A 13,237-nucleotide genomic window follows, 5' to 3' on the forward strand; every position below is an offset into this window, starting at 1 on the left:
ATTAGTTGACCATTCTACAAATAAGAAAACAATCTTGGAAAGTATTAGGACCTTGCAAGCCGCAAGGACCCAACTCTAAATTAAAAAAGGAAATTTACTGGCTCATCTAATAAAATTTTAAAGGTGAAGGATCAAGTCTAAGTTCTTCATTTGAATTGATATTTTAAGACTTTAAACTTTCTACACAACTTTTCTTTCTAATCTCATGCCCAGATAAAATTACCCCATCCAAACTAGACTGATTGTCTACTCTCTGTCGTTTACATTCCTGCCATCCATTTCTCCTGTCACTACATATTCACTTTAAAAAATATGAAAATGTCATAATAATTTCTTTTAGATTGATTTATCATTACAATTATTATTAGTTCATAGTAGATTAAAGTACAAATTTATTGTCAGTGTAGTCTCTTGAGCTGCATGTGGCTTTTTCCAGTTAGATTATTATTCATGGATGAATATTACATATTGCTAGAGTGAGAAAGCATTCACTTTTTTAGATGTAAAGCTAAGACTTGTATACCTATGTCAGTAGATAGGAATTAACATTTTATTACAGCATTTTACCTAATTCTTTGAATTTCTGTGTAATGATGTCAGAATTCACATTGTGATTTAACATGATTAACAAAAATTATTTTTCAAATATTTATTATGTTATAGCCCAATTAGGCTCTTTTAATTTTGTTAAAATTAAAGAATTGCAAACTACCTGACTTGTAAAAATATGTTACTCAAGCATTGGTATCACTTTTTCAACACCCATACTATACTGATAATTCAGTTTGCTGTTTTGTTTGGCTCCTGGGAGGTTTTCACATCCCAGGAAAAAGCACCATGGTAAAGTTCAGGAAGGTGGGAAGTATGCCTTTTTTTTTGTAAAGTGGAGGTGGAAAGACGAGGTGGAAAAGAGAGTCTGAACCTCCATTATAAGAACAGAGAAGCTTTAGGAAAGGGCAGTTATGAAAATTGATTTCTAAATCTGCCCATGTGTTTATTTTTGAAAATCTTCGTGAACCCCCAAGATAGGCAAACTCCAGTTTGAACCAATGATACCAGTTCATTATATAGATAAAGATGCTCGTGACTTACCTACCTTCCCAGATCATTTTTTTACACAATCTCCTTGATGTTAAGGTTTACGTAGTGACAGAATTTCCCTGAATGCTATTATTAGGAATAAAAAGAAACTCAAAAACTATATATTAGAACATTAAAAACATTTTTTTAATGTGAAATTTTGTCATAGTGTTTAAGTTCTCTTGTATTTTAATAGTGTTTATTTTTTAACAGGTGGCCAATATGTTCTACATTGTAGTGATTATGGCTCTTGTATTACTTAGTTTTGGTGTTCCCAGAAAGGCAATACTTTATCCTCACGAAGCACCATCTTGGACTCTTGCTAAAGATATAGTTTTTCAGCCATACTGGATGATTTTTGGTGAAGTCTATGCATATGAAATTGATGGTAAGGATTTATGTTTACAAATTTACTTTTTGGTTATTTTGTTTTATGTTTACATTATAGTAATATTGCGTATTTTCAGAAGTCAAACTGTTACCAACGTAAGCCCCCAACAATGCATTAGTTAACCCCAGAAGAAATATAAAAATTGATTGAAAAAAAAAGTATTTTAGAATTTTTTTCAGCTACGAGTAATAGAAATCTGGCCTAAGCTGGCTTGTGCAATGAGGACATTTATTAGCTCACGTAACAGAAAGATCAGAGGTAGACTGGTCTTTAGGTTTGGTTAATTCATAGCTAAGGACCCTTTCTTTTTTTCATCTCACTTCTCTGTAGTCATGGTGTCTGATTCTCTTTATGATTATAAAACTGTCACTAACAACAGGAGGAAATAGACATTGTTTATCTGTGGTTCTCATTAGAGGAAAAAGTCCCTTTCACAGAATCCCCTTTTGAACCTCTCTTTTCATTAGCTCACGTTGGCTTCAGCCTGCCCACTTCTAATACTGTTACAGGCAAGGGGGATGGATTAGTATAATTAGCTTAAACCAGTGAGGGTGGATTGGATATTGAGAAGTCAAGCACAATGTTAATGACAAAAATAATGATCTTGCATGAATCTTGAAGAGTTTACAGTGTGTTGAGTTTTACAAAGGTTGACAGATTTTCAAGGTTTCTATCAAAATTTGTAAGTACATTCTCTGGATGAGCTAATAAATGAGATAATCACCCATCTGTTCAACTCCATTTTTTTTTTTTTTAGTCAAGTGTGCAACCCCGTTCTTAAAGAGAACATTAAGTCTGTTACACAATTTTGTTACTATTCACATTCTGACTCCTATATTATCCTAGAGAATGTGGCTAGATAATTCGTGAACATAGGTGATGCTGTCAGCTTTTAGGGATATTCTTTACTGGCCTTTACATCTGAGTTATGGAATCTTTATTTGTTTTCTCTCATTCACTCTTTCACTCTATCTACTTTTTCCTTCACTCCACCCTCTCCTCATACCTGTGTTGCTTCCTCCCCAGCTGTTTATGGGTGATTAGGTGGCTGGCTGTCTAGGGAGAAGATTGTGGTCATTAGTTGTTCTCAGACAGTGGTTAAAATAGTGAGGTTTTACCAACCTGGTCAGATTTTGTGTTTAATAGCTTCCTGATCAATATCATTTCCTGCTACTTTTCTAATGATGTGGCTCTAGTTGTAGAGTTGTTAATAAAGCATTGGGTATAGTTTTTTAGTTTCCTGCATTCTCTTTCTTGGGTATTTGCTTCTCCAAACTAATCAGAATAGAATGGAAATAGATTCATAAAATCATTTGAGTGGCAGGACCTTACCATCAATTTGCCTATAAAACCATTTAAAGTAATATAGCCATTATGAGAATTTCAATGACGTATATATTTTAAAACTATTACTAACACCAAGTGCTAAGTATACTACAAATATTTATATAGAACTTGTCACTAATTCATGATTATTTAATTCTAATCCTTGCCCTACCTAAATTAGTTTTTCTTTATTCTTTGTAACTCTGGGGTGGGTATTAAAGCTCTTCCCTTCCTTGTTGGAATTCAGCTATGTTCTGGCTTCAGAAACATTCCATGTGAGGGTAATAAAAAGCAAGAAATTCAAATCTAATCACTATATATTTGAGAAGCACTTTAGCTACTCCTTTATCCTCATTTGGGACACAAGATAAACTCAGTAATTTTTATGTTTGTAAATTTACAGGGTTTACTGTAAGTCTATCATACTCCTTAAGTTTCAGACATTTTTCTTACAGAAATGATATAGAGTGGCTGAATCCAGGAATTTTACCCTCCTTAGTGCTCCTCCAGCTAAATCCAGCCTTGAAGGGTAAATACAACCACCTAAGTATACTTCCTTGTTTGGAATAGAGTGTTAGGATGGATAGCACCTCCAACCCTCACAAAATCCTTCTGTATTCTATAGAGTACTTTTAAGCTAGAGTTCCTGTGGTTGCCTGCCTAGAGGCTTTTGCTGGAATCTGGTTTTTTTTGGGTTTTTTTATTGGTTATGAATATTCATGGGGTACAGAGCAAATGGTCACCACTGGTGCCTAAGATGTGATGGCCAGATCCATACTGGCAGCATGCCCATTACCACAAATTGTGATTATACCCTGTGTCCCCCACCCAATTATCACCCTGATTATCCCCCCCAATTATCTCCGACCTCCCTTCCCATCCCCCTCTCTCTACTCCACTTTGTATCCCTAGGTATGTTCTCTCCCTCTGTTTTGTTGGAATCTGTAAAACAGATTTGTACATAGTCAAAACTTCCTTTGAGTAAAATAAGCAAGCATAAACACTGATTAATAGCAGTTACTGGTGTATTAACTATATTTAAATTTTTTTTTCTTTTTAAAGTGTGTGCAAATGATTCCAGTGTCACTGAACTCTGTGGTCCTGGGACGTGGTTGACTCCATTTCTTCAAGCAGTCTACCTCTTTGTACAGTATATCATTATGGTTAATCTTCTTATTGCATTTTTCAAGTAAGAATTTTATTCAGTTGCTTATTATGACATCATTTAATATACAGTTCTACTCATTTTGAAGGAAATGTGCAGAATTTTAAATCTGAAAATTTTATTGAGACTTCAACTACTAAAACTAACTGAAATTATAAATAAGAAAACATGCTTTTTCAAATCAAATGAGTTTTAAATTTTAAGCTTTATTATCTTTCAACGTGCAGTTCTTTTATAGATTTAATCTTTATCTGGGATTTTTCCTAGGTGGCCAAGGAATATACATTCAGTATTAAAAACAAGCAAATGGAAAATTCATCAGTAGTCTCACCCTTAATATTTTGGTGTACATCCTTTTATCATTTTCTTATAATTATTTATAAGCCACTTTTTATTTTCAAAAATAATATTCTTATATTTTATATACTGTTTTTTTTTCTTTTTAACTAAGCAAAATATTCTGAACATTATCCCAAATCAGTAACTATTCCTCTGCAATCTATTTTTAATGGCTACCTGATACTTCATCATATAGACCATAATGTTTCAAGTCAATATGTTATATTGCTTTATTAGATTGTAGTTTTTTGCCCCCAAACACCACATTATGGTTAAATCTTTGAACAATACTTAAGTATTTCCTTAAAATGTTTTCCTAAAAGTAGACTTGTTCAGTATACGTATTTTAGGTCTTTTTCATTTAAGTCAAAATAGGCCTATGTCCCCAGATCCCTGCCGACACTGGGTGTTTTTTTTTTTAATGGTTGTCAATTTGATAGTATATAAAAGGATCTTGTTTTTATTTGAACTATTTGATTACTACTTATTTGATTTACTACTAAGATTGAATATTTTCTTATGTTTTAGCCATTTATTTATTTATTATTTATTATTATTATTTTTTTATTTTGTCAATATACAATGTTGTTGATTATTGTGGCCCATCACCGAAACCTCCATCCCTCCTCCCTCTCCCCCCTCCCTCCCAACAATGTCCTATCTGTTCGCTTGTCACATCAACTTCAAGGAACTGTAATTGTTGTGTCTTCTTCCCTCCCCACCCCCCCATCCCCCCGGTTTTTTGTGTATTTATTTATTTTGAGCTCCCACAAATAAGTGAGAACATGTGATATTTCTCTTTCTGTGCCTGACTTGTTTCACTTAATAAAATTCTTTCTAGGTCCATCCATTTTGTTGCAAATGTGTTTTAGCCATTTATATACAGTTTTTAAAATCTGAAAATCATTTTTTCTGCCTATTTTTCTGGGAGGTTGTAGTTAAGGTCCTCAGCAGTATCAGCCTTTTGCCTTATACTTTTTGCATGTATTCTTCCAGTTTCTCATTTGCCTCTTATTCTTGTTTATGAGAGCACTGTTTCGAATCTTTATTTAGTGCAGAATTATAATAAAATCTTTGGTATTTAAAACTTTAAGATATGATTAGCTGAGTTTATTTTATTTTTATTCTTTGTTATTCTAGCAATGTGTATTTGCAAGTGAAGGCAATTTCCAATATTGTATGGAAGTACCAACGTTATCACTTTATTATGGCTTATCACGAGAAACCAGTTTTGCCTCCTCCACTTATCGTTCTTAGCCATATAGTTTCTCTGTTTTGCTGCATATGTAAAAGAAGAAAGAAAGATAAAACTTCTGATGGACCAAGTATGTAGAATATATTAAGGCATATGTTTTCATTTTATCACTTCTCAATATTACACTGAAGGGTGTGTATTGATTTTATTCAGAAGACTTGTTAATGATCTTGTAAAGGCTTTTGTTAAGTTGCCTAAACGTAAGAGAATTTTTAAGTGCAGTATGTTATGTATAAAAGTGGATTTAGTATAAAACTTCTTTTTGAGGATTGCATTTCAGTTTGTTTTTGTTAAAATGGTAATGTAAATCATAACAGTTTTACTATTCTACAAACCATTTTTGCTACTCTGTAAATAATTTTGGTACATTCTGTACACACATGAAACTAATCACCATGTCAAATTGTGCTTAAGGGGCTGGTTGATTAGCTCAGTTGGTTAGAGCATGGTATTATAACACCACAGTCGAGGGTTCAGATCCCTATACCAGCCAGCCACCTCTAAAAAAAGAAAGCAATGACAAAAGCAAATTGTGCTTAAATTTTACAGTGGGTTTTTGTTCTGCCAAATTAATTTTTAAATTCCTCTGACTGGATATGTGAAGCAAAGTATAAGATGGATAGGGGAGGGGTGTTTATAGGGAAGGGAAATTAGAAGAGGAAGTACCTGAAACTATTCTGCTGACACCACACTGTGAATCAAGAAAAAAAAAAAGATACTTGTTTACTGTGCTTTCAAAGCACAGAAAAAAGGCATATGATGGATATTAGTCTTATGAACCCTGAATAATTCACAGGACTCATGAGCTAAAGTTTGATACCTTGATGGTTCGTCATTGTTTTGTTTTGTTTTTTTCCTTTTCCTCCCTTAGAACTTTTCTTAACAGAAGAAGATCAAAAGAAACTTCATGATTTTGAAGAGCAGTGTGTTGAGATGTATTTTAATGAAAAAGATGACAAATTCCATTCTGGGAGTGAAGAGAGAATTCGTGTCACTTTTGAAAGGTTCAGAAGCTCTTTTTAATTGAATGATTGTCATAATGGGTTCTATTAGTTATGTCTTTAATACATGATTATGTTCAATTTATTTTGTCAAATAAGTTTACTTATAGTTTTATATTATATATTGGGAAGATTGTTCGATTCTTTACTTCTAATACTTCATATAAGTCAGTAAGTCAGTCTCTGTTATTTCTTGACTTCAGTGACAGGATAGAGAAGAGTTAATGTTCTTTGAGGGTTAACGTTTGGTGTGGAGGGGAGAAAAGTAAAACTATCCTCATTATCTTAAAGCATTTGTTTTCTTTCTGTTGGCTTTGCTACATTCTGGAAGCATATGGTATTTGTGCAGTTACAGTAATGGTAATGCTATATGAATACGTAGCTGTATGAATATGAATACGTAGCTGTATACACATTTTTTTGTGTTACTTTGATGTGGGGAAATTGGAATAAATAGCCTCTCAAACAGAAACAGTTTTTGAAATCTTGCATTTTGTTATGATAAGATTAGCACTGGATCTTCTAAAACATAAGGTATGCCTTGTATAAATAAGTAACCATACCTTATTTTATATCTTACTTATTTGAGTGTATGTGAAATATCTCTTTCCGTCATTTTCATTGACACTACAAAAAGAATTTCTACATTAATTTGTAACATTTGTAAAAAGTCTGTTTCTCCCCTACAGAGTGGAGCAGATGTGCATTCAGATTAAAGAAGTTGGAGATCGTGTCAACTACATAAAAAGATCATTACAGTCATTAGATTCTCAAATTGGCCATTTGCAAGATCTTTCAGCCCTGACGGTAGATACATTAAAAACACTCACTGCCCAGAAAGCTTCAGAAGCTAGCAAAGTTCACAATGAAATCACACGAGAATTGAGCATTTCCAAACATTTGGCTCAAAACCTTATTGATGATGGTCCTGTGCGACCTTCTGTATGGAAAAAGCACAGTGTTGTAAATACAGTTAGCTCCTCTCTTCCTCAAGGTGACCTTGAAAGTAATAATCCTTTTCTGTGTAATATTTTTATGAAAGATGAAAAAGATTCCCAGTGTAACACATTTGGTCAAGATTTACCTGCAGTACCCCAGAGAAAAGAATTCCATTTTCCAGAGGCTGGTTCCTCTTGTGGTGCCTTATTCCCAAGTGCTGTTTCTCCTCCAGAACTGCGACAGAGACTACATGGGATAGAAATCTTAAAAATATTTAGTAAAAATCAAAAATTAGGCAGTTCGTCAAATAGCATACCGCATCTATCATCCCCACCAGCCAAATTTTTTGTTAGTACACCATCCCAGCCAAGTTGCAAAAGCCACTTGGAAACTGTAACCAAAGATCAAGAAACTGTTTGCTCTAAAGCTGCAGAATCCGGAGATAATATAGAATTTGGAGCATTTGTAGGTAAGTTTGGCAAACTGATATTTGCATATCAATATTACTTTTCACCGTAGAAATAAAAATCATCATCTTAGAAAGAAAAATAATTAAAATATGTACTGTGTGACAAGCAGACTATCTTTTCATAGAGTTTAGTACTAAAATTTTTAAATGGAATCAGAAGTGGGGAAAATAGGTTGAGTTGGGCTGTAAGAGTTATATTGGCACATACTTGTTTGGTGCAATTTACTATAATAAACAATTATATGGAAAACTTATTTGGGCACTGTATTTTGAATTTGAGTATCTTCAATTGAATTTGATTAATTCCTATTGAAAGAACGTGAGTGATTAATTAGCGTTAGGTACTTGGGGAATGATAGGAAGGTGCAGGGGAGTTAGAAACAACTGGAAAAGAGAGTGCCTTATAAATAGGATGACCATACAATTCATTATCCAAACAAGGACACTTTTGAGAGTGAAAGGGTATACTACAAAGTACTTTAGGACAACAGGGAAATGCAGGTGTCTACTTGAAAAATAAGTTTTTATGGTCTACCCACTGATATATCCAGAGAGGAGAGCATTTTGGAGAGGAATGATTCATTCTTACACCTATGATAGCTTAAATAAGGTAAGAACAAGAAAAAATATTTATTTTGAAAAGGATAACACATCAATGACCTTGATTAAAAACTGGGTCAGTCAAGGAAGTGATGGGGGAGAAGCCAGATTATAGTGAAATAAAGTGTGAATGGAAGGAGAGAATGCAAAGGGAGTGACTGGGGACAACTCTTAGAAAAACTTGGCAGTGAAGGCAAGAAGAAAGAAATAACAAATATTGTGAGATTTATGTTTATGGTGTTTTACTTGTTTTATTTTTAATGGAGATGAGGACAAGCATATTTAAATGGTGACAGTATGATATGTGGAAGAAATAGGTGAAGAGGGAATGCTTCAGAGAACTAGCTAAGTCCCTACTATTTGGGAGAATAGGGTGTTCTGATAATTTCCTGTTAGATTATTAAAGATTAAAGTATTTAATAAAGAATTCTTAAGAAACATCTCAGCTTGTTTGTATGAGTACTTTGGTACATTCAGCTTTCATAGTCTTTGGTACCCTTCAGCTAGAACACTTGTTCTAGCTTTCCCAACCTAGGGATTTACCTAGTTATGGAATGTGCATAGATATTATTCAGAGAATGTTAGTAAACCCATGTAAAATCTTCACCTTAAGGCCAGGCTGACAAGTTATCCAGGTACTGAACATGCTGATATCTACTGCTGTGCTATGTGGAGTTCACTTTGGATTTATAAATACATAACTTTTCCTACATAAAATCTATCCAAACTTATTTTTTTGAAATACATTTTAACCTGTTGGTTAATATATTATTAGTGTGGTATATATACAGTCGGCCTTGCGTATCCATGAGTTCCACGTCTATGGGTTCAGTGAATCATAGATCAAAAATTCAACATGTACAGGCTTTTTTTTTCTTGTCATTATTCCCTAAACAATATAGTATAACAATTATTTACATAGTATTAGGTATTATAAGTAATCTAGAGATGACTTAAAGTATACAGGAGGATATGCATAGATTATATGCAAATACTACACCATTTTATATAAAGGACTTGAACATCCATGGATTTTGGTATCTGTGGGTGTTCCTGGATCCAGTACCCCACAGATACGGAGGGACAACCATATAATGCTTTTATATTTTGTTATTAATAGTAAAAATGATTGTTGCCTTTTTTCCTTTTAAATTTCAGGCTGTTCACTTGTATCATGTATTGGATTCTTTTAGGAGGCCTTTGACTTTTGCTGTTACTGTAAACTGAACTAATCTTTGTCAACTTCTTGCCAAATATTTTCAATATTATTTGCTATCAGCACCGCACTCTACCGAGTGAGCCACAGGCCGGCCTCAATATTATTTGCTAGAAAAACTAAAGGAGGCTGTGCAAAGCTATCAAAACTACTTCAAAAACAACATAAATCACTTGTTTTTATAGACAGTTTTATTATTTTAATAGATAAGGGAGAACAAAAATATTTCATTACAATGTCTTTTTTCTGTTAAAGGACACAGAGATAGCATGGATTTACAGAGGTTTAAAGAAACATCAAATAATATAAAAGAAATACTGTCTGTAAGTAAATCCTTATTATAAAAGCATGATTCAATTTTATTTCACTATTTTGATGTTTAGTTTGAAATTAAACGTTTTTGTTTTTTTTTTTTTTTCCATTGAAAATATAGTTTTAACGAAGACCATCAACATGATGGTCCCAAATATTTGAAGCTATATCCAGTTTGAAAAAAACAAGAAACAGTTGAGGAACATGAAAACATGTATAAACAGCTTGCATTTTTTTATGAACTAAAATAAAAATCACCTGTTTAGCATTTCTCATCTTAAAAATTTCCCTATGTGTTTTCCATTGACTAAATACTTATTGAGTTCAACTGTTTTCCCAGGCCCAAAAGTTTATTAGAACATCGCCCTGGCTCTTAAGGAACCTGTAGTCTGTCAGTAAAAAGCTGTATATAATGTTCAAGTGCAAGATACTCAGTAAATGTTTGTTAAATAATTTTTAAAATACATAAAACAACTAGCAAAAATGGTGTGTTTCCTGAGTGATAATTAATTTTTATTTCTAAGAGTTTCTGTTAATGATTGCTCCTAATGTGATCCAAAGTTAATTGTTTGATGGTTGTCAGGCCATATTACTTATTACCCTACATATAAAAGGTATTTTGATGATATTTATACTAATATTTGTATTTTTAATAGCATATATTTTGATTAAAGTATTATACTAAATTGATTAACTTAGTTTTTTAATGTCTATTGACTAGACATTGTTAACTTGGAATTTAACTGGGTATTATAAGCAAATTGAGATGTAATGGTTACATGGGGTTTTTTTCCTTTCTGTATTTGCCTTTAAGTTTGAAAATAGTTGCCTGATTTTCTTACCTCAAATAGGAACAGCAGAATGATGTAAGAAACCCAACTATGGAGTATACCGAGATGCCTAAATATCAGGTATAGTCTTTTTAGTATATGTAGGAGTCAGAAAGTCAGCTTAAAATATAGTATAGAGGAAGTAGGTATAAGTTCAAATGACCTGTCATAATACTATAATTTGCACAGTGTTTTCTAACCATTTTAATTCTGTGGCATACTTCTGAAGATCTATATTTTCCATTATGTGTAAAGACTTAGAAGCAGCTAAATGAATGGATTGAGTGCAGTTAGGTAGCCTTAGTTGGCATATGATGATGAAAATAGAAAGAACAATTTTGAATAATTTACTTAGAGGAAAATAATTCAAACTATAGTAGTAGAATAATGAGCTGTAGATTATGTTGGTCAGAGACTTTGACATCTTGACTTTTTGTGGGTTATACATCTCTTTGAAAATCTAATGAAAACTACAGACCCTCTTCCTAGAAAAAAAATGCACATATATAAAATTTTTCTTTTAAGGCAGAGTTTCACAAATACCTTGAAGCCCATCCATCAGTCCCAGGTTAGAATTGCTATCATATATGATTCTATGAAACTGATGTGTCATTGCATCAAAGAGTATATCAAGGAAAGTACTTAAAGCAAACAATAAATTTCTGTAACTGACTCCAGGAGAAACAACTAAAATCATACAGGAAATTAGAATCTGCTTTGTGACTACAGGAAGAAGATCAGCACTTTTTACCTTAGCTATACAAATCAGCTGTAAAGGGAAGAGTATGGTGCATGAAAGCCAGAAAAGCTTAATTTCCTTGAGATATATGAGGGGTCTTCAAAGAGTTCATGGCAGGATTCGTATTTTAATTGTTTTTCCACAATCTTTCTGAAGTACCCTCATAAGTTAATTTAATGAAAGTTCTAGTTTATTGTAGTAGTAACATTTTGAAACCCATTGTTTCTTAAAGGTGGCAGAGATTTGAAAAATGTTTAAAGGTGCATAGTAGTGTGACCTGTTTACAATTGAGAAGAGAAAACAATGTGAAAATGTCAAATCTTCCCCAAATTGTTTAATGCAGTTCATTAGTTCATCTGGAAAAATAAACAGGTAAAAAGAAGAAAGTGAGGGAGGATTAACTGTTAGGTACTAAAATGTTATGCAGCTAGAACAATTGAAACATGAATGTTTAGTGAAAAATTTCAACTGCCCCAGAAATAACCTTTCTACAAATAAGAATTTAATAAGGAGGGTTAGAGAAATTGATGGAAAGAGGAATGCTTTGTCAGTAAATACAGATTAGACAATTGGGTAGAAATTTGGAAAAGTCTATGTTCTTTATCACTTCATAAACTCAGGTAAATAGAAATATTTGTTAAGCCAGTAGAACTTTGAAAATAGTAGAACTTTCTAAATGTATAAATAATGTATACATTTATAATAATGTATAAATAATGGAAAATATTAACGGGAGATGTAAAGAGATATAAGTACCTAAAAATATAAAGCATAGATAAGTCAAAACAAATTTGAAAAAAATTGAAATTTGACAAATAATGAGCAGATATCTTTGTTGTATAAATAGTTCATACAAATCAATAAGAAAGCTACCAAGACCCAATGCGTTAATGTCAGACAATAGTTTTTTTGTTTTATTTTTTCCCCAAAGTTTTCTATATTTTCCCAATTTTTTTGTGAACTTATATTACAGTGAAAAAGGAGTCACTTAGGTGGATTTATGAACAATAAGCAAATAGGGTGTTTTGATGCAGGTTTTGTGATAGACATAATCTACAATATACCCTTTGGTGTCCAGATAGAATAAAGCATATTGAGCTAAATAGATAAGTGACTCTTATGCTATTTTAGAACACTGGCATGAAATTAAATTATTTTAAAATGATGTATATGTACAATATATGCAGAATGATTTTCCTTCTGAAAACACTTTGAGACATGTGAGTTCTCATGCTGGATTTACTGAGTGTCCCAAAACTTCCATTCCTCTTCATTCAGAACAAGGTAAGTATTTTGACTATATGAATTTTGTTAGGAAATGTACTCATTTAAGCTTTAAATGTGTTTCATCTTTGTCAAATCACCCGAGCAATGAATGGTCCAGGGGTCAAAACATCAAGATAATGGTCCATCATTGTTATTGTAACTCTGAATAAGTCCTGTAATCCTTTCTATAAAGTTTTTTGTCCATAAAGGTGAAATATATAAAGACTTGCTTTTTACAAATCTGCTGATTTGAACTTTTACAAATGGATCTGTTGTGTTTTAATCTGTATCATTATTTATTCAACATAT

General features: G+C 32.6%; 1 protein-coding gene across 3 annotated transcripts in view; it reads left to right on the forward strand.

The window, feature by feature from the left end:
* TRPM7 (transient receptor potential cation channel subfamily M member 7) overlaps positions 1-13,237 on the forward strand; it is a 105,822-nt gene that overhangs the window by 71,032 nt on the left and 21,553 nt on the right. For all 3 annotated transcript variants that reach the window (XM_063090966.1, XM_063090968.1, XM_063090967.1), the window contains 8 exons: positions 1,294-1,468; positions 3,860-3,986; positions 5,442-5,626; positions 6,428-6,560; positions 7,247-7,965; positions 10,037-10,104; positions 10,945-11,004; positions 12,850-12,946. In XM_063090966.1, the coding sequence (XP_062947036.1) occupies positions 1,294-1,468; positions 3,860-3,986; positions 5,442-5,626; positions 6,428-6,560; positions 7,247-7,965; positions 10,037-10,104; positions 10,945-11,004; positions 12,850-12,946 (1,564 nt within the window). The remainder of the gene's footprint in view (positions 1-1,293; positions 1,469-3,859; positions 3,987-5,441; positions 5,627-6,427; positions 6,561-7,246; positions 7,966-10,036; positions 10,105-10,944; positions 11,005-12,849; positions 12,947-13,237) is intronic.

This window comes from Cynocephalus volans, chromosome 3 (assembly GCF_027409185.1).
Source record: "Cynocephalus volans isolate mCynVol1 chromosome 3, mCynVol1.pri, whole genome shotgun sequence".
Classification (NCBI taxonomy): Eukaryota; Metazoa; Chordata; class Mammalia; order Dermoptera; family Cynocephalidae; genus Cynocephalus; species Cynocephalus volans.